The 25,788-nt window shown below is 43.8% G+C and overlaps 1 protein-coding gene across 2 annotated transcripts in view; it reads right to left on the reverse strand.

Moving 5' to 3' along the window:
* Positions 1-25,788, reverse strand: part of Adcy10 (adenylate cyclase 10) — a 72,081-nt gene that overhangs the window by 3,913 nt on the left and 42,380 nt on the right. For both annotated transcript variants that reach the window (XM_057770105.1, XM_057770106.1), the window contains exons 19-30: positions 24,046-24,324; positions 23,521-23,808; positions 20,139-20,205; positions 19,661-19,892; positions 18,058-18,165; positions 17,407-17,582; positions 15,219-15,372; positions 12,604-12,808; positions 12,429-12,525; positions 9,518-9,633; positions 4,688-4,805; positions 1,668-1,863 (exon numbers count right to left, since the gene is read on the reverse strand). In XM_057770105.1, coding sequence (XP_057626088.1) covers positions 1,668-1,863; positions 4,688-4,805; positions 9,518-9,633; positions 12,429-12,525; positions 12,604-12,808; positions 15,219-15,372; positions 17,407-17,582; positions 18,058-18,165; positions 19,661-19,892; positions 20,139-20,205; positions 23,521-23,808; positions 24,046-24,324 — 2,036 coding nt within the window. The remainder of the gene's footprint in view (positions 1-1,667; positions 1,864-4,687; positions 4,806-9,517; positions 9,634-12,428; positions 12,526-12,603; positions 12,809-15,218; positions 15,373-17,406; positions 17,583-18,057; positions 18,166-19,660; positions 19,893-20,138; positions 20,206-23,520; positions 23,809-24,045; positions 24,325-25,788) is intronic.

The following is a 25,788-nucleotide window of genomic DNA, read 5'->3' on the forward strand; positions in this document are numbered from 1 at the left end:
AGGATGACTGGAACTATAGGAGAGAGAGAGAGAGAGAGAGAGAGAGAGAGAGAGAGAGAGAGAGAGAGACCAATGCATGGTGTCACAAGCTTAAAGTCCTGGCCTATTAATGAGGCCTGTCTCCATAGCTTCCCCAGTAACCACAAATCACTGGAAACACCTTATACTGTACCTGTGGTTTTGCTTGACTCATGGGAATGAGTCAGTTTCCTAGGTTTGTGGGAAGAAAGACAGTTCATAAACTATTGAAGACTCACTAATCTGACTTTTGATTTTAGACCTTGGCCTATCCTGCAGATCTGTAGTATCCCTGGGTATGATAGTTAGGAATCAGTGTGAACATGAAGAGATGTGGGGTACCAGCAATTGAGAAGATTGCCTTTCCTAAAATGAATCCTGAGATAAATCATTTCAACAAATTGGAATGTCCTTAACTCAAGCTCAGATAACAGAACTTAAATAGGGCCTGTGAGATGGTCCAGTGGGTCAAAGGCACTTGTCACCATGGAACCCGAGTTCCATAGCTGGGAGCCACACTGGTCTCCACAGGTTCACTGTAGCATGAACAAGCTCCCTCTTTCTCTCCTCTCTCTCTCTCTCTCTCTCTCTCTCTCTCTCTCTCTCTTTCACACACACACACACACACACACACACACACACACACATCAAATGTAAAATAAAAGAATTATGGGCTAAGAGCATGATTGCACTAAGCATCAGTTCCCACACAAAGGGCTGTCTTAAAATCTTGAACTTGAGAGTTCGAGTCCAGCATGGTCTACAAGAGCTAGTTCCAGGATAGGCTTCAAAGCCACAGTGAAACCCTGTCTCAAAAAAACCAAAAAAAGAAGAAGAGAAAAAAAAAAATCTTGAACTTGGAGAAGGGTGACCCCTATGGACAGTGAAGGAATCACGTGTGAAATTCCTTAAAAAACAAAACAAAATAAAACCCAGTAATATGCAAAACAATGTAATGGTGGGAAGCCAGCCATCAGTAGTCTATCTGATAGCAAATTTCAACAAATAAAAATATATGCATATACACATGAAGCAAAAACTTGAGTAGTGGTGTCATACAGTGTATAAAAACTACAGTCCTGGCCAGCAGTAATGGTGCACGCCTTTAATCCCAGCACTCAGGAGAGAGGCAGGTAAATCCCTGTGAGTTGAAGGCCAGCCTGGTCTACAAGCGCTAGTTCCAGGACAGCTGGAACTGTTACACAGGGAAACCCTGTCTCGAAAAACCAAAAAAAAAAAAAAAAAACCAAAAACAAAAACAAAAAAAACCTACAGTCCCTAAATAGAGTAGTTAAAAACAATTTGATTTTTATTTAAAATTTTATTACATTTATTGTGTAAGTGTGAGTGTGTGTGTGCCCACATGTGCTACAACATATGTGTGAAGGTCAAAGAATGACTTTCATGAGTTGGTTCTGTACATCTACTATGTAGGTCTCGTAGATCAAATTCTAGTCATCAAGCTTGGCTGCAAGAATCTTACATGCTGAGCCATCTCTCCGGCCCTTTTTGTCTAACTTTTTTTTAGAGGGTTAAAAAACAAACTTTTAGCATACATATGTAACAAATTCTGTATGGAGCAGACAAGTCAGGAGGTAGATGGGAATGCTAGGGGAAGAATTTATGCTGGAGGCAGGGAGTAGCCTCACCTTGAGTAGCTCAATCCCACTGGCCTGGGCGGTCTCAGCTTGCTCTTCTATTTGCTTCTGAAGGTGGAGAGCTTGCCCTTCCATGTACCTAGAGATTCCTTCATAGTAAAGAACTGTTGGGGTTCTTCGTGCCACGAGAGTTTTAGCTCTATTGGAAAATTTGTAGAAGTTGTCCCATTCCTGAAGTCTGGCATACCTGCATCGCCAGAAAAGAAATTACAATCGGTATGGCTCTCCGGATGGGTTGGTTTCCTGAGAAATCTCTCTGATGTCAACTTTCAGTACCTTGGCCCTCTACCTGCCTCCTGTCTGCTACAGCAGAATGGTGGGTAGGTGATGCGGATCAAGGAGAGGGTAGATTTGGGAGATTCGGGAGGAACAGAGACCTCAGGAGCAAATGTGGAGTGTTGGCCACCATCTGTTATGCTCCCTGGGCTCTAGGAAGTGAGGCAGATCACACACTTCAGAGTGGAGGAAGCTGCCCCAGTTGCAAAGAGAGGTGGGCTAGCAGTACTCAGGGTGGCCTGCAGGTGGGCAGGTGTCACTCGTGGGTTCCCAGGTCTGGTTCAGATTTACTAAATCACTCAGGCTCTGGGAGTAAAGGTCAGTGATTTGAACAAACAAGCCTTCTGGTGATTCTTATGGCCCCTAAGTATGAGAAGCATTGGCTTGAGACACAACTGTTACAAGAACATCCCAACTGGGAAGGAGAGCAGTGAGGAAGGAGCCCAATTGTGAGATGGCAGAGCCTTGGATTACTAGCTTACACTGGTGTACCAATTTGATAGTGAGCCTTATCTGGCAAAGGTAATGTGGGGCCCAGAATAGCTTGGCCACCCTGCTGCCATGTTACTGGCAGGCAACACCGGGTTCCAGGAAAAGCCATAAGCTGACACCACCCAGGGAGGGTCAGTACCTGACATTCCAACCATTAGATAAGATCACCATATGTCCTGAGCCCAGCACAAACCTGTTTGCCTTTTGCCAAGATACCCCTAGACAAATGTCTACCAATCAGGATCATGAATCCTGAAAATCCCCTCATCCCCAACCTCTGTTATGATAAAAACCCTACTCTGCCTGGGCTGGGCACTTGGCTCTCAACTGCTGTATCCGACAGATGGAGAGTCCAGGCTCAAACTTGAATAAACACTCTTTGCTTTTGCATATGGATTTGGTCTCCATGGTGATCTTTCGGGGGTGTTCCCCACAATCTGGGCATAACAGGTAATTTTCTGGATGTTAAGTTCTCCTATGTAATTTAATTTTGCGTTTAAAGCATGGTCTCATGTAGCCTAGGCTAGTCTTCAACCCCCTCTGAACTCTTGATCCTTCTGCCTCTGCCTCCCACATAGTGGGAGTATAGAAGTGAACCACTATGCTCAGTTTCAAATATTTTTTTTTTAATTAAAAGTCATTCGACTTCAGTTTGGAGTTGCTCTAATTTCATGACAAAACTTTTGATGAGTCATACTAGACAACCTGACTGTGTATAATGTGATATGGAAAAGAGGATGGGGGGTCTGTAATGGTCTGTCCTGTCCCTGAAAGAGACAAGCCCTGCCCACTCCCCCCACCCCAGAGGCAGGCAGATGTTCCTTCTGCTTCCTACTCTGAGATCTTCCTTTCTGTCTCTCTCCCAAAGAGGCAACTTCTGCCTCTCTCTTTTCCCCACCTCTCCCCTCCTCCTCTCTGTTTCTCTCTCTCTGTGCTCTTCCCCCTTCTCCCCTTCCCTTCCATAACCCACTAAATAAACATCCAAGTTCACTCTGCATGGCGTGCCTGTCTGTCTTGGCCTCTCACCCACCATGCGGCTCCCTGCCTGGGACTGGCTGCCCTTGTGGCCTGCAGTGGTCTCATGGCCCACTGCCCTCTGCCACCACCAGGGGACCTGCAGCATTTTATTTTTGCCATTACAGGGTCTCAGTCTAGGAGGTAACATGGAATTTGGTTTTTTCCTGATTTACCTTGAGGCTGTACTGTTTATCTCATTCTGAAGGTATGGCCCCAGCTTCAGGCTTATCAAGCTAATACAGTGCTTCTTGCCTGACTGTTCTCTGTGAGAGACTCCAGTAGGGAAAAGGTCTGGGGTTATTTCCCTGTTCCTCTCACTTCTCCAATAAGGGGTGACTTGGTTAGTGATTTGGGAGCGACTGAGATAAGCCCTGCTCAGTACCTATGCCATCTCCATCGTAAGAACCGGTTAAGCTGACAGGGAACATGGCATTGAGTTTCTCCGCCATTGGACAGGAAGAGGCCTTCCTTGATGGGGAAACCCATGGTTTCTACAATGTCCTGCTGCAGAGTAATTAGGTCTAATACTGGAGCCTTAATGTTATTCCCTGCAGATATTATATAGCCCATATCCTCCAACGTCACTACCTCAAAATAACGTTTTTCCATCTGTTTAGATCTGGGCAGATATATGTGGGCAACTGGTGCTGTTTCTTCATGTGCCCAAACCATAGCACTCCTTAGAAACTGGTCCAGTTGTCCTTCAGTAGCCCCCAGTGCCAGGATGCCCTCAGCCCCACAGATGCTCAAAACTCTTCCATCAAATGGTGCAGCATTCACAAATGCGATGCATATCTTCCTGCAGCGTCGCTAGATTCCTGATAATACCAACTGCAGCCTAACCTGTGTAAACAGTTGTTACACTTACTGTTTCAGGAATAATGACTAGTCTCCACATGCTGGGGACAGTCCCAACTCTCCCCCATACCTCATAACTTCTCTCCTAGGTTCACGAACCCACAGACAGAAAACTCCTGGCTGTGCCTAAAGCTCTACATTGCTCTGCCATTGAGACAAGAGAGACAGAACTACTTTTCTGTCCTTGGCTGAAGGTTTCTAGCAGATCCCTCGGGAGGCCTCCTCGGTGAATAGTCCCCGGCACCTTTAAACTGTCTCAGATGCAAACGGTCAATGTGCTTTCTTTCTTTTAAAGTCTTTCACTGAACTATTCTTTGGGATTTAACTTTTTCACTTTAGAAACAAAATGGTATGTAACATATTGTTACCAGACCGCTATGCAGGAGTAAAGACCCAGTAGGAGACCACTCTGGAACTTGAGGATTCTGTTGTCTTCGTTGTGGTCTATGAATTCCAAACATTCCTCAAATGTTCTGTAAATGAAGCCTAGAGGAGAGAGAAGCAGAGTGTCTTGCAGTAGCATGGCATGGCGGGGTGTGTGTGTGTGTGTGTGTGTGTGTGTCTTTCTGCTGTTTAGTCCCCAATAGAATTTCCCACTGCAGGGAACATAGTATCTGATCATTTTAGGATTCAAAGGATCCTGTGGGTCTCAGCAATCACATTGCTGCATTGGCCCGTGTTTGCCGAAATCTTGGCTGTATTTTGAATTCTTATGGATAGACAGCCCGATTCCATAGAAGAGACCATGCCCAGCTATAAAAAGTCCTGGTAGTCCAGGAATCCTCAGGGTTTTTCACCTTACTGGTAGCAACATCTGTCTCCCCTTTGTGAACTGTGTGTGGAGAACAGACTCTGGATTGGTCCCTCTGGTTTAACGTGGGGGCCACCTACTCATTGTTATTTAGAGGAAAGAACTTGTTTTCCAAATCACTGTGATTGAGGGTTCCTGGAAATAAGATGTCTGCAGAGGCTGACTGGAGAGCTTCAGTGATATAGACAGTTAGGATGTTGCAGGTACTTTTGATCTTGGACTATCTTTAGCATCTTAAATAGTCATTCCTTGCCCACTTTTGTGTTGGGCCCAATAATCTGTGACTGACATACAAAAACCTTTTAGAATGTTTTTAATTTAGCAGACCACTATCTTCTACCAACTTAGCCTTAAAGCTGGGGGTGTCTTCAGACATCTGAGGCCTGTGGCTGAGATTCATCCACTCTACTGTAATGGGTCCCTCTGATGTTCCCACCTGTGTATTTGAAAAGCACCTTGATTTATGACTTTCCTTGTGATATTGTTATAAAAGAGTTCACGGAACTGGTTCCATGTTAGAATATGGAATTGTGTTCCTGGGCCATCATCGCTCGTATTTGGCTCCAGAATAGACTCTGATCCTCTTTGAGGCGAGCGCTGCGTTGTGTTGACATTACCATCAGGGACTAATGCCTGTAACTGTCATACTCAACAGGCCAACCACTGTAGGCATGCAAACACTTTAACAAAGTAGCACGTTATCACCGATGATGTTCATGCTTGAGAATCATGCAACCAAGTTACAAAAATGATCTCATGAAGTTTTAAGTAAATTCACAATTCTGTGTTGGGCCATGTGTTGGGTTTTGTTTTGTTTTTTCCCAACTTGACATAAACTAGAGTCATCTAGGAAAGAGACCTCAATTGAGGACACGCCTCCTTCAGTCCTGTAGGCACTGACGTGGGAGGGTCCTGCCCAGACATTGCGGTAGGTGGTCCTGGGCTGTATAAGAAAACAGGCTAAGCAAGCCAGAAGAACAAGTCAGTGAGCAGCCCTACTCCATGGCCTCTGCTTCAGTTCCTGCTTCCAGGTTCCTACCCTGAGTTCCTGCCCTGACTTGCCTTAATAATGGATTGTAACTCCATTACAATATATTGTAATATCCACTTAAAAACCTGAGAGGGCTTAAAAGAGAGAGAGAGAGAGTTTAACACAGCTTTTTGCTGTTTGTTAGAATGTGCTGCAGAGAAATTTTCCTGACTCAGCCTCAGGAGGAAAAAAGCTGCGCCATTTTCAAACACAGCTTCCTGGGCTGCACCGCCAGTGCAAACTCTGGCTTTAAAGCATTTCAATGGCTTTTATGAGACTGGATGTTTGTGTTCCTGCTCGGGATCAGGAAGAAAGTACTCTGAGACCATGCCAATGGCTCGGCGCTCCCCTCCTGGGCAGACTGTGGGATCAGGCTTAGGCAAGCGGGAGAGCATGGCGGATTTCTGCCACCATACAGAGAGATGTTTCCAGGCTGTGTGGTGCTCAGCGTGGCAGATTTGGATGTAACTTAGATTAAAAGCTCATTCTCAGAGTTAAACTGCTACAGCTTGCTTGATGGCCATGTGGACCTGCTGTGTGCCTAGAACTGTATGCAGTTCGGGGGCACCAAATGGGTCTGAGGCAGGAGCGCTCCACCATGATGAACTGTGCTGAACTCCGACAGGAACGATCATAATTATCATAACAGCACAGTTAAGGTTTAGACTGGGCAGGAAACAGGCAGTACCGTATTACCCTTACATGGCGCAATTAAGTTTTTAAGAAGCGCTTAGCATTTTAAGAAGTGCTCCTGGACAGTAAAGAATTACAGATTCACAATAGGATGGATTCAGACATAAAAGACCTCTAAATGGGTCACAGTGTTGGATGAATGTGCGTAGGCTTGTGAGAGAGAAGAAAAAGAATATAGAGAATAAAGTTAATGGTTTAAAAAAAGGGTAAAGTCTTTAAAGAGACAGAATAAAGTAAAGTGATAGAGTAAAAATAAGCCACGTAAAAATGGAAAATTCACAGAGAGTCTGAATTCTTTGTATTATTGTGTTTTCTTTGAATTTTTTGACTATGAAGGAGCTAAGTACAAAAAACCATTTCATTAAATTGGCTGCTAAGCTGAACCTGCATATATGTTCTAAAGGTATCTTGACTTCAGAATTTGGATCTAAGGATATCATGCTTTGGAAAAGAGTTTCTTCTTTTGTTTTCACAGAGGATGAGACCCTGTGAATTGCTTCTAGACCAATATGGTATGATAGACTCGCCCTCCTGAAAGGTTGCTGTGAACACCCTCAAAAAATTACTTCACTCAACTGCTGACTGAGATTAACCTGACAAACAGGACATACCATGAAAGTCCCGATTAACAGCACCCCTATACAGCAGGAAGAAGTTTGGAGAGAAATAATTACATCCATATTCCCAGATATTGTTTATAATTTTTTTTACATTTAAAGGGAGATATGATATAGATATGAATAATTTACATTGATATAAATTTTGCTTCTTTGATATAAATTTAAGGTCAATTTTGTTATATGTATATGTATTTCTAATATTAAGGTATTTTGATTGTGTAGTTCATTTTTAAAATGTAATGTATAATTAGGAAATATAGGTTGCTAATGGATAATCCTCAATAATAGTCAAACTTGTAGTCATGTTAGTTAAATTTTCTAGATACATAGAGATATATTTCAGTTAGATAGACATTCTTTATATCTTTCAAAGACTACAGAATATGACATTTAATGTTTTAATAACTTAGGCTTTTCATGACAATGAGACACATCTGCTCCTGGCAGCACCAGCTATTTCAAGAAGAAGATGGCATTGAAGAGGCTCCTTATGGAGTTTGATAGCCATTTGGGCAAGAAACTGCTCTTGCCTAGACTGATGCATAAACTGGACAGGAAGAACCTGCAAAGAGAGGACTGATGAACTTGCCTAAAGGTGAGATGGTCTTTCGGGGTTCCTGATTTATGAAAGAGTCTCCGAGACATTCTGCAGGACACAGCAAAAAATGACTGTCTTTGAATTTTCCTGCTTCATGGAAATGTCTGCTGGATATTATGGGCCTGTAGGCTGAAGATGGATGCCCCAACAGTACAGAGGAACTTTGGGCAACTGTCCAGACAGCGAGATGTCTCTGTCATTTTTAGAATTTTGAAAGTTGCTTATTTCTTGTTTAATTAGGCAATGTTATATCCTTCTGGAGTCTTTGATGGAGTTGAAGAATGGATAGTCATAGTTTTAGTTTTCCTTAGTTATGATAAAAGATAAAATAGATCTAAATATTGTAACTGTAATTCTTACGTGATAACTGTTTTATTATATGTAATTTTACTATGCTGAAGTGAAAGCCTTTTTTTAAAACAGAAAAAGGGGAAATAATGTAGGTGGGTCTTCTTTCTATATGTTGCTTTCATTGGTTAATTAATAAAGAAACTACTTGGCCTGATAGGTCAGAACATAGGTGGGTGGAGTAGACAGAACAGAATGTTGGGAAGAAGGGAAGTGAGTAAGAGGTCATAGCTCTCCTCTCCAAGATGGACTCAGGTTAGAATCTTCCCGGTAAGCCACCACCTCATGATACTACACATATTAACAGAAATGGGTTAATCAATGTATGAGAGTTAGCCAAGAAGAGGCTAGATATAATGGGCCAGGCAATGTTTAAATGAATACAGTTTCCGTGTAATTATTCTGGGGCTAAGCTAGCCATGCGGGAGCCGGGTGGGACGAAAAGCAGGCCTGCCTGCAGCTCCTTCTACACTCCCCAAATTGCTACCACTCATGGGCTCATGGTATTTCATCACAGCAACAGAGACCAAACAAGGACAGGCCACACTCATAGGTATGTAGCCTATAGGACATGTGTTGGGCATGCTTGTCAACATGAAGCCTTAGGAAAATCCTGTGAACGCTGAATGCTCCTAGTAAAAGGCACATTGTAAAAACAGTTCCCGTGACTACACTCATTCAGAAATCGATCTGACAGCTCAGACCTACAAGCTTATCTCCAGATTTTATTTTGTCACGGTCCTCCCCAACCCCACCTCACCCCCAAGCACGCCTCCCCACCTCTCTTCTAGACAGAGTCTCACTATGTAGCCCTGGCTGTCCTGGAACTCATGTGTAGACCAGGCTGGCCTTGAACTCTCAGAGATCTGCCTGCCTTTACCTCCCAAGTGTTGCAGTTAAAGATGTGCACCACCCCACCCGGTGTTTACTGTTCCCTTTAATTGCTAACTCGCTCCTTGAGTCACATCACCAGGCTCTCTCCATCCCTGAACACTAATTAGGTGGCCCCAAACCCCTTAGGGCTGCTTCACCATTCCAGCTAGGGGATCCACCCCAATTTCTTTTCATCCCAAAAGCTAGAATAAATCCCATGCTTACCAGAATAAAGCATGATGTCCAGACAGACAAAATAGAAAAATGCCTTGCTGAAGATGTGCTCCTCTGTTACAGAGAGGTCCCACAGCCATCCGAGGACCTGGACCAAATGCTTGTATCTAGGTGGGGTTAAAAAGCAGTGAGAGCAAAGGGTCGAGTTGGGTCCTGGCCTAGGTTAGTCTTGATCATAAACAGTAATTCAGAAACAAATACAACTCTTAAAACAGACTTCAGCTGGGGGCGGTGGTAGTGACATATACCTTTAATCCTAGTACTCGGGAGGCAGAGGTAGGCAAATCTGAGTTGGAGACCAGCCTAGTCTACTGAACGAGTTCTAAGACAGTCAGGGTTGTTGCACAGAGAAATCCTCTCTCGAAAAACAAAACAAAACGAACAAACAAAAAATAGACTTCAAACCTTCCTTTGCTCAGAACTAGAAGCTAAGTCTCTAACTGGATCCCCCACCCCAAATTGTTCTTTTAGGGCTCTTTCATACCTGGGGGATTAGAGTCAGGCCAAACTGGCCAGGATCTTCAAGTCTTTGTTGCTGTTCTTTGGGCATGCACAATGCTTTTTTAATTCCCCTGGACCTGACAGGGTTGGAGGCTTAATTCCCACAATAGGTGTGATTGATTGCCCTTCTGTTCTTGGCTAAAGCAACCAGTTCAGAGTTGAACAGAAAATAACTCCATTAAAAGAATTTAGTGAACTTCATTAAAAGAGTTTAAAAGAGCCAGGTGTGGTGGTGCACAATTTTAATTCCAGCACTGGGGAGAGAGGAGGCAGAAGTAGATGTATTGCTGTTGAGGAATATCATTTTCAGGTGTGTAACTTTTGTTTATGCTGCATTTGTTTAACTCTGTGAACCTGTGTTACTGTGCCTGTCTAAAACACCTGATTGTCCTAATAAAGAGATGAATGGCCAATAGCAAGGTAGGAGCAAGGATAGGCAGGGCTGGCAGGCAGAGTATAAATCTGAGTGGAAGAGATCAAGGAACAGTAAGAGAAAAAGAAGAGGAGGACATCAGGGGCCAGCCACCCAGCTCTACAGCAAGCCACGGAGAAAGAAGCAAAGAAAGGTATACAGAAATATGCTGGGCGGTGGTGGCATATGCCTTTAATTCTAGCACTCGGGAGGCAGAGGCAGGTGGATCTCTGAGTTCAAGGCCAGCCTGGTCTATAAGAGCTAGTTCCAGGACAGGCTCCAAAGTTACAGAGAAACCCTGTCTTGAAAAACCAAAAAAAAAAAAAAAAAAAAAAAAAAAAAAAAAAAAGTATACAGATATAGAGAAAGGAAAAAGTCCAGAGGCAAAAGGTAGACAGGTTGATGAGAAAAACTGGTAAGAAACAAGCCAAGGTAAGGCCAGGCATTCATAACTAAGAATAAGGCCCCTGTGTGTGATTTATCTGGGAGCTAGGTGGTAGGCCCCTCAAAAAAGTCAAAAGAGTAAAATATCCTACAACAGATCACTATGAGTTTAGGGTCAGCCTGATCTATAGGCAGGGCTACACAGAAAAACCTTGTCTCAAAAAACAAAACAAACCAGAAAAAAGAAAAAAGAAAAAAATTAACAGTGTGTGTGTGATGTGGGAGGGTCTTCTGTCTATGTGTTACTTTCATTGGTTAATAAAGAGACTGCCTTGGCCTTTTGATAGGACAGCAGCTTAGACAGGAGGAGTAGACCAAACAGAATGCTGGGAGAAAGAAAGCAGAGTCAGGCAGGCGCCATGAAGCCCAAGATGGACGTGGATTAGAATCTTCCAAGACCCCATGGTGATACACAGTTTATTAGATATGGGTTAAAACAATATGTGAGAGTTAGCCAATAAGAGGTTAGAACTAATGGGCCAGGCAGTGTTTAAAAGAATACAATTTCCGTGTAATTATTTCGGGTAAAGCTAGCCGTGCGGGAGCCGGGCAGGACGAAAAGCAGGCCTGCTCGCCTTATCACTACATGTGTGGGAGGAAGTGATGTAATACTAATAGGTGAAAGATGACAGTTATCAGTTACATTATCTTGCCATAAACTGCGCTCCCTTTCCTATACTATGACCAGGGTGAAATAAGCCAGAACTCCTAAACAGCTGCCTGTCCGCTGCTTGTCCTGTTAGTTTTGTCATCCAGATAACCCAGAGTCATCAGAGAGAAAGGCTTCCTGATTGAGGAATTGCCTAGATCACATGGACCTGTGGCCATGTCTGTCGGGGCTTGTCCTGATGGAGGAAGGTCATTGGCTAATAAAGAAACTGCCTTGGCCCATTTGATTGGCCAGCCTTTAGGTGGGTGGAGTAAACAGAATAGAATGCTGGGAGGAAGAGGAAGTGAGCTCAGATGCAGGGCAGCTCCTCTCTGGGGCAGACGCGATGAAGCTCCGACCCAGGATGGACGTAGGCTAGAATCTTCCCGGTAAGCGCACCTTGGGGTGCTACACACATTATTAGAAATGGGCTAGTCCAGGTGCGAGAGTTAGCTGAGAAGAGGCTAGATATAATGGGCCAAGCAGTGTTTAAAAGAATACAGTTTGTGTGTTGTTATTTCGGGACATAAGCTAGCCAGGCAACCAGGAGCTGGGGCGGCAGGAACACAGCCCGCAGCTCCTTCTACACTGTCCTGATTATTAATTGATGCTGGAGGGCCTGGCCTACTGGGGGAGATACGATTTCTGATTCTAAAAGCTAGCTGATCTTGGCCTGGAAAGGGGAAAAAAAAGAGCAAACCAGCAAGAAGCCATGGTTTCTGCTCAGGTTCCTGCTTCAGCTCCTGCCCCGAATTTCCTCAGTGATGGACTGTGACCTGGAAGTGTAAGCTAGAATAAACACCAGCACAACCCCCTCTGTTTTGGGGTAGTGTTCTGTCACAGAAACAGAAAGGAAAGGAGAATCCTAACTTTGGAAAATGCTTTAGGAAAAATACCTGCTTTTCAAGAAGAGAGATTTAACCAGTCTGCAGAGAACCATATGGTGCTTGTTGGGATTCCGGAGAAGAGACCACATCTTATGGGCTCGGGAACCTAGGAAGAAAGCAGTCGTGATGCGTTTGAGGTTATTGCATGTAATTTTATGCCCTTTCTTACCTAGCTAGCATTTACCTAACTCAATGGCCAAGTCCAGATGACCCATTAAGAACTTGATATGGCCCAGTGTGTCAGCCACATAAGCTATGATTTCGATGGTCTCGTCTTTCATGGGGAGGTTCAAGAGCTGCTCCATGACCAGGATTTCATATTTGAACCACACGCCCTCGTATCCAGCCAAATGGTGATACAATGAATAGTCCAGAAAAGCCTTGATGATCTAGAAGGGCAGTAACAGAGAGAGAAGGCGGGAGACTGAGGAAGAATCCTGAGGTGATAGCCCTGATCAGTGCTACCAGGAAACTCTGTTCTCTACACTTGGACTGCAGCTAGCCATGGGGCCAATGTCATGGACTTAGGTGCAGAAGTCAAATTAGGCGTCTGCCACCTACTTCCTGGGCCTCCCAGAATAAGCCTTGTGGTCTCGCTTGTAAACATTCGTTAAATGAAATATGAACATTTTAATTCATATGAAAAATAAAAACAATAGTTTACCTGTGTGGAGAAATGGCTGCACAGCACAAAACAGAGCAGGTAAAATCAGGTCTACACAGTAGGTAGTCATGTTAAGGCAGAGGAAGCATTTGAGAGAGAATTATCCCTTCTTGTGCATCACTTTTGTAATGCATAAGAAATGTTGTAATGGTTTGGTTAGTTTGATAAAGGAAAGACTAATTTTTTATTTTTTTATTTTTTTTGATTTTCGAGACAGGGTTTCTCCGTAGCTTTTGGTTCCTGTCCTGGAACTAGCTCTTGTAGACCAGGCTGGCCTCGAACTCACAGAGATCCACCTGCCTCTGCCTCCCGAGTGCTGGGATTAAAGGCGTGCGCCACCACCGCCGGGCAGGAAAGACTAATTTAAAACATAATTGGAGGCCGGGCGGTGGTGGCACACGCCTTTAATCCCAGCACTCTGGAGGCAGAGGCAGGCGGATCTCTGTGAGTTTGAGGCCAGCCTGGTCTACAAGAGCTAGTTCCAGGACAGGAATCAAAAAGCTACGGAGAAACCCTGTCTCGAAAAATCAAAAAAAAAAAAACAAAAACAAAAACAAAACAAAAAACAAAAAAACAAACAAACATAATTGGAGATTTGAGTAGTTGCCTACTCTTTAATCAAATCTTTAAAATGAGAAAGTTGCCTCAGAATATAAATGCTTAGAGAAAGCCAAGGACAAAAGAATTCCTTCTGAAGAATCAGTTCACACACACACACACACACACACGCACACACGCACACACACGTATATACATGCTCTCATATGTGCATACATAATACAAAATTCATTTTATAAACTGCTTTGAAAAAATACAAGAGAATAGGCTAATAATAGATTATCTAATAGTTCAAATATTATATGTTGGGGTGTGATGGTACAGGGGAGGGTTTTTAGGGCTTTTCTCCAGGAGGATGTTTCTTCCTGGAAGTTCTCAAATTCTGTCAAAGGCAAGTCTCTAGGTACTTGTTAACCACAAAGTTCTTCTTTACAAATTCCAGATTCCTGGCGTGAACATGCCAACTGCCACCTCAAAGGAAGCGTGGCCACACGTGGTGGTGGGCAAATGAACAATTTACAGCAGCAACAGTCTGACTCCTTGTGTGTGGACCAAGAGAACAGAATCCAACTGTTTCAGATTGTGGGGCAGAAAGAAAGCTCAAAGTTGTGTGGCTTGCTGGTGGTCCCACTGAGTGTGGGTGGGGTCTGGAAACCACTTTCTGGGTTCTCATTTGGCCCTTCTGTTGTCTGAAACTGTCCGTGGCTTGATTCCATCTTTTGAAAGAGAGCCATCCTTTTACGTTTAGCTTCTTCAGCTCTCATTCTCTGCAGTATACTACTGAGTTTTCCAGAAGCATCATATGTGATACTAAACCTCAGTGGAGATGAGAGTAACATCTAATAATCCAAGCAGGCCTAGTGGCACATACCTGTAATCCAGGTACTCAAGATGCTGCAAACTGGGAGGCAGCCTGGGCTACAGAAGGAGGCCTGTCTCAAAGAAACATAAATCTTCCTCAAGCAAAAGAAGACACACAAGCCATGCATGGTGATGCACACCTTTAATTCCAACACTTGGGAGGCAGAGGTAGGTGGATCTCTGTGAGTTCAAAGCCAGCCTTGTCTACAGAGCTAGTTCCAGGACAGCCAGGGCTATGCAAAGAAACCCTGTCTCAAACAAACAAAATAAGACAAAAAATGCAGTGGAGCTATAAAGCAAAAGATATTATTAGTATATATATATTAATATTATTAAGATATTTACAAAAACTTAATACAGTGCCCCACTTCTCATTGTATTTTGCTGCTGTTTGTAGAACTGTAGTTTTTCAATGCAAATGTTAATTATGTTGATATACTCTTACTTCTGCTGTCTTTAAGAATTTTAAGTTTTTCTCACTTTGTGTCCTATAATATCATTTCCAACTCGCAAAAGCAAAAGCTGTTTGACTCTTTATTGATTTCTGACCATGGAGTCATCTGGAGCCAAAGTGTTTGTTAGCTGCTGTCAAAACCACCCGGCCAGAGAGGCTTCCACTATGACCGTGTGATTTCCAATTCCCCACTGGCTTTGGCTAGGAGGTGTGTGGTTTTCTAAATGAGATTCAGCCATTTCAAGGGCAGCTACCAACCTACCTGGAAATGATTTTGAGTTTCCAGTGAGGTGTTCACTTGCATCATCACTGCCAGCCGGCCGTAGTACTTGTAGTGGAAAAAGAAATTCAAGCTATAGATCTTCCACAGCAAGGAGAAGCACGCAGACTGCAGGTAAAGTAGAGCCAGCTTCTTCCTGTCATGGGACGGCAGATGGACAGAGAAGGCCTCATCACCACCGGGCTCGTGCGTTCGGGCTCCCTGTGCCCTCCTGCTCATCCCCCCCAGAGCCCTTACCTGAACTGGAGGCCCGACTCACGACTGACGATCCCATTCACTTTTATGAAGCATTTAAGTAGGTTACATTGAATTGACGGCTTGATTTGAATTTCACCTTCTGTGTGAAATGGGGTCAAGCCATCCCTCCTTTCCTAGAGACTTGAGTGGGATGAATGGCATCCGTGTACCTTTAGCCAGTTTCGCTTAATTACTGATACCTGACAAGAGCAGGTGTTTTTATCTAAACTGTTATGGGGAGGAGCGCTGGTTGCCGAGGACCCGGGTTCGATTCCTAGCACCGTGTGATGACTTACAACTGCCCGAAATACAGTTGCGGTGGATCTGACACCGTCGTCTGACCCTAGTGGGCACCAGACATGCACAGGGTACACAGACACACGTGTAGGAGAAACATTCACACAGATAAAAGGAAATAATTTTTTTTAAAAAAAAAAAAGCCCCATGTCATCACAAAATAGATATCATGGTCTCCATTTTATAAGGAAGAAAATGTGCTTCATAAAAACGAAGCAGGTTGGTTCCAAGCACTCATGCGCTCCCCTGCCTGTCCCCCAAGTGCCAAGATTACAGACATGAGCTCCCAGCTCCACTGGTATCTTCTTCCTAAATATCCATTGTAGTTATCTATTTGTTTTGTATATTTATAGGTACATGTGATACCCACACCTACGCGTGTCTATAAGAGCATATCAGATCCCTCAGAACTGGAGTTACAACCATTTTTGGGATACATGGTGTAGTAATTTGAATGAAAATACTCCTCACAGGCTCTGTCATCTGAACTCTCGGTCCCCAGTTAGTTGGGGAAGCTTAGAAGAAGTCACCTTACTGGGGGACGTATGTTGCCAGGGGCTGGTCTTGGTGCCATGTTCACAATGTGAGCTCTTAGCTGTTCCTCCCGCCATGCCTCATGCTTGCTGCCATGCTCCCCAATACATGGCTTATTTTTTGTGTACTGAGATCCAGACTCTAGTCTTTATGGTTATTCAGTAAGCATCCTTAACCGCTGAGACATCTTCAGCCCTTCAATCATTTTTTATTTGTTGTTCATTTGTAGACCAAATCTTAAATTAATGACATTTTAAATTAATGACCACCCATCCCTAATGTAACCCTTATCAAGTTCATAGAAGGCTGGGGAAGTTTACCCTTTGGCAGATGTCCTCAAGGCCTGCTAGTCTTCTTTGAATTAAAATAATAATTAGTATCTTAGTAATGCATGGAAGAGGGGATGCTTGCTGCTGACGTTCTAAGGAACAGGGCACTGGTTCCAATATTTGATTCTGGATCCAGAGGAGAGTCATTGTTTGAATAAGAAAGAGACTTGGTGCTCACTTTGTGTGGTAGTTTGAATTTAATTGCCCTCCACAAGCTCATAGGGAGTGGCACTATTAGGAGGTGTGGCTTTGTTGGGGGAAGTGTGTCACTGTGGATGTGGGCTTTGAGGTTCCATGTATGCTTAAGCCACACCCAGTGTCTCAGTTCACTTCCTGTTGTCTGAGGGTCAAGATGTAGGGCTCCTAGCTCCTTCTCCAGCACCATGTCTTCCTGCACGTCACCATGTCACACCATGATGATAATGGACTAAACCTCTGAAAATGTAAGCCACCCAATTAAATGTGTTTCCATTATAAGAGTTACCGTGGTCATGGTGTCTCTTCACAGCAATAGAAACCCTGACGAAGGCCACTTTGTGAAGGATCCCGTATTTTATCACCTGGAACTCTTTGACAAAGGCTGTTTATGAAGTGCTCTAGGGACCCTGGCCCTGGCCAGCAAACCCTTACCGTATCTGCCTCCGTACCATCCTATAAGTGATCAAACTAAACAGGAGTGTTCGAGCTACGGGAGCACCACGCCGTGAGAAGAGACTTTTCTCATCTGGGGAACGGAAATGAGACCCTCCACTTTCCCCAGATCCTTCCCTTACCCTGGCACCGAACCCTCCTGGGGATGCTGGTTCATCAAGTGGGAGAATCTGTTCTTTTCCATGTGTGTTTGGAAAAGCAGGGTGATTAAGTTGGTCGGAAACACTCGGTCGAGAAGTTTCAGTGCCTTTCGCAGCATTTTCTTGGCGAGTACCATCTGCCCCATATTAAAAGAAACCTAGGGGAGATGGGGAGAGAGGGAGGAAAAGCATTCTGTGTTTGACTGTAGTCAGTGTGCTCTAGACTCGGTCGGTGTGTTCCAACAATAAATGTGGAGAAATAACGTGTCTAAAAAGCTTAACCGTGACTCAGAAACAGAATCTTCCTGTGCTTGGACATAGTATTAAAAATAAATGTTTATTGGGGGCCTGCACAAGGAAGGCTGCAGAGTAGGGTTTGGCATTGAGCTGTGTATCATATAAGGGAATGTTTAGTCATTTATGTGCACTGTTTCAAAGACATTTCATAAAGATGTCAGCCTACTTGGCAGGAAAGAGATCAAGTTATAGCGAGACAGTATTGAGTCAAGAAGCTTGGGGTTCTAGAGTCTTGGGCAAGGATCTGTGCCAGCGGGTGAGAGGAGAGTATAGGATACACACAGATGACTTCTACTTCTGTGGATTGCCAACTTTAAGCCTCCAGTGGTTTCTTACCTGGGCTTTGAGACTATAAAATGTAGCATATTCAAAGGCCTGGCTCCAAGAATCTTCATTCGTCAGAGTTTTCAGCAACCGCTCTCCCTCACCCAAATACATGTATGCCTGCAACCAACCAGCAAAGGGAAGAAACATGGTGACAGAGGGTCTATTGCATCAGTTACTACTGAAGCAAGGGAAGCCGGAGCCACTTCAATTCCCAGGCCATCCCCATGCCTGGTCGCATTGGGTATACTGGGCCTCTAAACTAGACAGAAGCTGGGTGAGTATTTTAGCTTCATGTCTACCTCTGGCTGCTAGATCTAGCAATCACTTCTTTTTTGTTTCGTTATATGCCTATAATTACCTCAGTTCCAGGGGCATGTTGCCATGGAAACTTAGAATTTTCCTAGGGGAGTGTTAACTAATGTTGGTGGTTTCAAGTTTGTCTGTGTGATGGTTTAGCCGAGCTGCAGGGAAACAAAAGTGAGGGCTATAGGACTAAAATCAAATTCCCATCAACCAGGAAACCTAGAGATATTTCTGTACTCTAAAGTGATGTTGGACCGCAAGGCACAAACCACTGGGGAGTTACTTATCAGGACTGTGTTGAAAACAAAACATTTATTCTAAGAATGAACCCAGATCATGCATGTAAGTCCATTTTCCTCTCTCCTGGTCAATTTCAAAAGGACCAATATTTCATTAATTAATGAAAGATTTGCTTTGTAACCTAGGGTGGTATTAAACTTGCTATGTAGCTTAGGCTGATTTCAAGCTTGTGACTGTTCTGCCTTAGCTTCTGAAGTATACTACCATGCCTGGCTTGGTTGTAGTGCTATAATTATATAATATTTTAATATAATAATAAATCAATTATTAAGTACTTTTTTTTCAAAACAGGGTCTTGTGTATCTTGCTTGGCCATAAACTTGCCATATAGCTGAATCTGGCCTTGACTAGATCCTGATCGTCCTGCCTCTACCTCCCAAGTACTGCCATCACAGGCACATGCCCCCATGCCATGATGCATGAAGATTGTGGTGGTTTGAATAGAAATGACTCCTGTAGACGCATGGATTTGAATACTTGGTCATTAGGGAGTGGCACTATTAGGAGGTGTGGCCTTGTTAGAGTAGGTGTGGCCTTGTTGGAGGAAGTGTGTCACTGGAGGTGGGCTTTGGAGTTTCAGAAGCCCAGTGGCTCACTTTTCCTGCTGTCTGCAGATCTCGGTATAGAACTCTCAGTTCCTTCTTGAACACCATATTTCTGTCTGTGTGCCACCATGCTTCCCAACATGATGACAATGAACTAAACCCCTGAGCCTGTAAGCAAGCCCCCAGTTAAATGCTCTCCTTTATAAGAGTTGCTGTGGCCATGGAGTCTCTTCACAGCAGTAGAGCACGGACTAAGACAATGATGGTACTTGAAATTGCTCTAACTCTCTTTTCTCAGTCCGAGATCACTTCCCTTCTCAGCAATGTGATTTTTTCTAAGGAAAGGGCTGCTGACAGGGATCAACATGAAGTCGTACAAAAGCACACAGGAGCTGGACTCTGGCTATGTGTCTGAGTCTTAGGGGTGGAAGAGGAGGAGGGGGAGGGGTAGAACAATAGCTTACCTTATAGTTGTCACCCAGGATGAGATAAGCAGATGCAGTTTCTAGGAAGTAGTACAGGGCTTTGTTGTTTTCTCCTAAGGCTACAAAATGTTGGGCCAGTGGCAAGATGACAATCTGGAGCAGCTCCTCACACCGGCATGATTCTGATGGAATGATGTATTCTGGAGACGACCTCATCTTTATGATAACGTTGTCAAAGAAATGTAATATTACTTCCTTTGTTTCTGTGTCACTGTTTAAATATAAGAGTAGGTAGATCATCAGTAGATTACAGACACGGCACAGATTTTAATATGAAATTATCTTTGAAAACTAACAAAGATCCAGTGTTGCTTTCACTGACCAGATACACCAGGCAGCCCCTACCAGTTTTCCTATGTACCTAAGAGGCCTAAAGAGCTGACTCAGAAGTGACCCCAAGGGTGATCTCATGACCACTGCTTCTGTTCTAGCTCCTAAAACCTCCGTACGTGCATACCTGAGGTTCTCAGGGAATCTGTATTTCTTATGGAGCTCTGACTTAGAAGAGATGACTTCCTCTTCAGCTAGAAAATAATTGAGCAAATGAGACGTTTGCCATTCACCAAAGACTCTTATTCCCTTTTCCCAGCAAGGAACCATATTTTCCAGTCCATCACTGCCCCACCCTAGGCACCTCAGCTTAGGAAAGCCATGTGGTTCTTTTCTCTGGTAGAATCAGATCATACGCGATGGGTGCCACTTCTGAAGTAGATGGGTTTTTACCCTGTTCTTTCCTTAGACAGGATTGTAGCTGGTTCTGAACAACCAAAGGAAAGCAAAGCACCAACTAGGAGGAGCCTGAGTCTGTAGCTGTCTGCCAGACCACTTGTCAAAATTTTAGTGGATTTTTTTAAATTTTTTTTTTGTTTGTTTGTTTTTTTGAGACAGGGTTTCTCTGTAGCTTTGGAGCCTATCCTGGAACTAGTTCTTGTAGACCAGGCTGGTCTCGAACTCAGAAAGATCCACCTACCTCTGTCTCCCGAGTACTGGGATTAAAGGCATGTGCCACCACCACCCAGCTTAATGGATTATTATAAAGGCTGGTAAATAAAGATCCATTCCATTGTGCTGATCCCACTGAAATGCTGGTTTGTTATAGCTGATAACATTATCCTAACCCACTTAACCTACAATAATTAAAATTACAGTTTAACAATCATAAAGTAACACTAATGTGTCCTAAAGAAATTGAAATTTAAATACATACACACACATACATACATAAGTTGTTTTGAGATGGGGCCTCATGTATCCCAGGCTGCCCTTGAACTCAACTTGTAAACAAGGATTGTGGGAGAATGGTCTGTATTCTGTCAATCATATTTTTAAATAAATGCTGATTGGCCAGTAGCCAGGCAGGAAGTATAGGCAGACAATCAGACAGGAAGTAGAGGCGGGTCAAAGAGAACAGTCGAATTCTGGGAAGAGGAAGCCCATTCCTTTGCAGTAGTGACCCATCCACAGAAGAAGGAAGATGTGACTGCCTCACTGAAAAAAGTACCGAGCCATGTGGCTAACCATATACTAGAATAATGGACTAATATAAGTTATAAGAGTTAATAAGAAGCCTGAGCCAATGGGCCAATCAGTTTATAGTTAATGTAGACCTCTGTGTGATTTCTTTGGGACTTAATGACTGTGGGAACTGGGCAGGACAGAAACCCTAACCAAAAAAGGATAACCTTCAACTTTGCATCCTCCCGTCTTCTCCCAAGAACTGGAATTGCCGAAGTGCAGTGCTAAGATTCAAACTCAGGGTTTGAATATGTTAGGCAAGTACTCTGCTGACTCTTCCTACATGGTCTAGAAAATACAGATACTCTAATGAAGCACTCCAAAGGCTAACTTAAGGAGATAGTCTTGAACTAGACATCTTCCGTCTAATGAGACTTCAGTAGGTTGGAAAGTCCCATGAGGAGAAGAAAGCAGCCTATCCCAGAGCATTTGCCAGTGGCAGAGGTAGGGTAGCCAGTTTGTTTTGCTTTGTTTTGGAGTGTTTTACTATCTAATCCAGGCGGTCCTTGAGCTCTGCAGGCCTCCTACTCCCTATTCTCCATCCTCTTGCCTCAGCTTCCACACACCTAAAGAGAACTCTTAGTTCATAAAAATGAAATTTGAAGGTTCTGTGCTCTTGTCCTTACAGAACAGATTCCCCAACATGTGTGACCATCATCCTGCATGTGGAGCTTTGCCAGCATTCTTAGCACACTGCATAAGAACCCTACCCCCTGAATGCTAACCAAGCCTTTGTAGTCTGTGTAGCTCCATCTAGAATCTCAGTTTAGATGGCGGCATTCACTGTGTCTTGGTTTCTTGGTACAGATTTTAATGTCAGCAGCATTCTACACATGTATTAACTTCGTTTTCTCTGAGACAAGGTCTCTTGGAGCCCAGGCTGGCTTTATACTTGCTATCTAACCAATGATGACCTCGAACTCCTGATCTTCCTGCCTCCATGTTCCAAGTGTTGGGATTACAGGTATGTACAACAATCAGTTTAGTTTTGTAATAGTAATAAATATATTTTCAATTTTGAAAAAATTGTAACGTCAAGGATGATAAGTAATGGTAGTCAGCGGCTGGTGACAACTGGGTACATTTCTCTGACACCTCATTGCCCTGGGGAATGAGCTCTACCACTGATGAACCATCTTCTGTGTGCCTAAGTCCTTGGAAGACTTGACTCTTAGATTTCAGACTCAAAGATGGCCCCTCTTCTTTTACATTATTTACTTGTGTAAGTGGCCGTATGTGCCACAGTGTGCATGAAGACATTAGAGGACAGCTTGTGGGAAGCAGGTCCTTTTTATGATTCATGTGAGTCCCAGGGATCAAACTGATTTGCCAGGTTGACAGTAGTTGCCTCTCTCCTCTGAGCCATCTCAAAGTCCCTGATATCTGTCCTCTTCCCGCCCTCTTGAAAATGGGAGGCAGAGATGGGGTATGACTGCATGTGACTGTAACACCACCACTCAGAAGTTCAAGGCCAGCCTGGTGTAAGTAGTGAGTTCCAGGCTAACAGGGCTATATAATGCGACCCTGTCTCAGAAATGAGAGACAGAGAGAGAACTGAAGGGGGAAGAGAGTTAACTGAAACTAAAGATGTATATATGAAAAAGCCACATGGAAACCTACTATTTTGTTAGCTAATTATTTTTAAAAAAAAGTTTGAAGGGAAGTACCCTTGTATGAATGGAAAATGTTGCCACCGCAAGTCCTAGGTTGTTAAGCAGAAATGCCAGACCAGATCCTATGGTCGGCAAGGATCCCCAACAATATAGGCTATTTCCATTTATTTTAGATAATAGGATAACCTATTGTTGTTGCTTTGCTAAAATGACAAGGTATCAAAATGCCTTCTAAGTAGCTCTGCTTCTACCCATATCTCAGTGCTGCTCTCGGTCTTGGCCAGGGGAGCTTCTGTTTGAGCAGGTGAGGACTAAGCAGGGACTCAAAGCTGGATAAAGTACCAAGCATAAGTGGCTGTGGCGTGCTCAGCCCTAACGGAGACATCTGTTTTGACTCCTCAAGGCTCAGGGGACATCGTGGAAGTTAACCCACGTGTCACCTCATTGGCTTCCATCCCTTGCTGGGAGACACTTTGATTTCGGCTCAGCTGCCCTTTGTTTGCAGCTGTATGGAATTCACAGGGAGATGGCCCGCGACTCCAGCTGCACTGCCAGCTCTTTCCTGCCCCGTGGACCTGTCGCACGGCTTGTGTTCCAAACCCTGGGGGTATTGGAGCCTTTAAGGTCCTGACCCAATCAATCCATACAGATTTTAATCTCTAAGACGTCTAAGCAAGAGCTGGGATTGGTTAGAAGTGAATTAAATTTTACTTTTATATCCTTGAGACTTTGCCATCTCCTTGACTTTATCCATATCCAAGGGGTTGAGTCGGATGTCCACTATGAAATGGTGGTAAGGAATGAAGTCCCTGTTCCTGCAGTGGTTGCACCGATGGGCGTTTGCCTCCAAAAAGCGGGCACATTTCAAATGCAAGACCTTCTTCTGGTCCTTAAGCCAGAGTTCATAGGCCGTTTTCTGCATTATAGGTCTGCAGAAGCGCAGGATCTGGCACTCAATCACCTCTCCTTCCTTCTCACGGAGTTCCTCTTCATCACGAGCTGGAAGGAGAAGGAAGGACTCTTCAGCCAGGCAGCAGGCACCAATTCAACCACTCCTTCCTAACACATTTTATTTTTGGTAGGTTGTTTTTGTTTGTTTGTTTTTGTAGTGATGGGATTTGAACCCCGGGACACTGTGCATGCTAGGTTAGTGCTCTGCCTCTTCACTCCAGTTCTCTTATCTAGACATGCCTCTAGCCAAGGGGGAAAGACAAACGTTCTCCAGGTACTACTCACCTAACCCCTCGATGGGCTTCAAGGACAAAGAGCGATAATGCACCTCAAGTGTGGTCACGTTTTGTTTTAGGGCTAGTTGAAGATCTTTGCTACTCCGGAAACAATCAAAAATATTTGATTCCACGAGGGTGGCCAGGGCCTTAATCATGGTCTTCATGTTCCAGCAGGGGAGAATCTCAAACAACAGCTCTGTGGTGAAGGTTAGGCCAATGATGGCAGCACATCTCACCAGCATCTGATGGGAAAGGCTCATGCTGTCCAGCTGGACCAGAGAGATTTCTGCATGTGGAAAGCCACAATGGGGCACTAGTTATCTGCATTATCAGATGCATTCTAGAGATAGATGACTTCCAGAGCTACCATTCTGGTTTATAGAAACCCAGCTAAGCAAAGTCAAAAAAGGTAATTGCTTAGTACCCAGTTTATAGATACCCCTCATACTGGAAACATACAAGATGCAGTTTCTATAGTCTGTCTACATGACATGAACAAGACAGATTTTAGGGTATGCTAGTTAGTGTTAAAGAGGCGTGAGGAGATGTTACAGGAGGCCATTAGTAGTGGGTTGCCTTCCTGTGCTTTGAAGGCTTCTCCAGCTGCCCCTCTGTCTTCACTGACTCTTCTTTTCCATGGATCTCCCTCAGGAGTAAGCATAAGGCTCTCCATATCTGCTCAAGGGATTTATTTCTGCTCATGACACCCATTATCATCTCTATTGCTTTAGTAAGGGCTGAAGAGCCCAGAGTGCCGTCCCAACTCTTTATCTAAGCTTGGACATAGTTCATGTGTTCCTGGTCTTTAGATTTTGTTTTTGAGGTATGTGTGTTCTGGGGCCTAAACCCAGAACCCCCAAGCTTGCTTCAAAACCTGCTCTACCACTAAGCCACATCCCTGACCCCTTCTTAGAGACTTTTTAAAAAGATTTTTTTTTTTTTTACTTATATGTGTGAGTCTGTGTCAGGACATGTTCACTGCATGCATTGGAAACCCCCCGGGAACTGGAGTTACAGGGGTTGTAACCACCGTGTGAGTACTAGCAAGAGTCCAGATCCTTCGCAAGGGCAGCACGGAATCATCTTCTCAGCCCCCTTCTTAGACATGTTATATCCATTAGAGACAAAATTTGAATTTCTCAATGTGTCCCCAGAACATGTAGCAGAACATATGGAACACAGGTAGGTAGGCGGGAGTTGAAAGTAAGCTAAGATGCCTTCACACTTCAGGAGACTCAGTGAATATAACATAAACACTACCTGTCACAGACTCAGTGCCCCCAGGCCATCCTTCCAAACATTTAAAGTTACTTCTGGACAGCATAGATTAGAACTACATGCAAGTACAAAATGGACTCAAACTCATTGTCCCTGAGTGTAACAATCCATCTTGAATACAAGCTTGTGGTTTGTCATTTCTGTCTCACAAATCCGATGTTAGAAAATGTCTCAGTGTTAGATTTTTCTTCCTTGTGATTGGTTTCAGCTTAATTGACAATGCCTTACACTCCATTCTTGTATGTGTGTGCATGTGTGTGTGAATATGTCTGTGCACATGTACTCACATGTGCTTGTTTGTGTGTGTGTGCACTTAGAAGTCCACATTGAGAGCCCTCCTCAATTACTCCTCATCTTATTTATTTACTTATTTACTTTTCTGTTGTTTTTGAGACAGGGTTTCTCTGTGCAACCATAGTTGTCCTAGAACTCACTTTGTAGACCAGGCTCCACCTGCCTCTGCCTCATAAGT

The sequence above is a fragment of the Chionomys nivalis genome, chromosome 5 (assembly GCF_950005125.1).
Source record: "Chionomys nivalis chromosome 5, mChiNiv1.1, whole genome shotgun sequence".
In the NCBI taxonomy this organism is placed as follows: Eukaryota; Metazoa; Chordata; class Mammalia; order Rodentia; family Cricetidae; genus Chionomys; species Chionomys nivalis.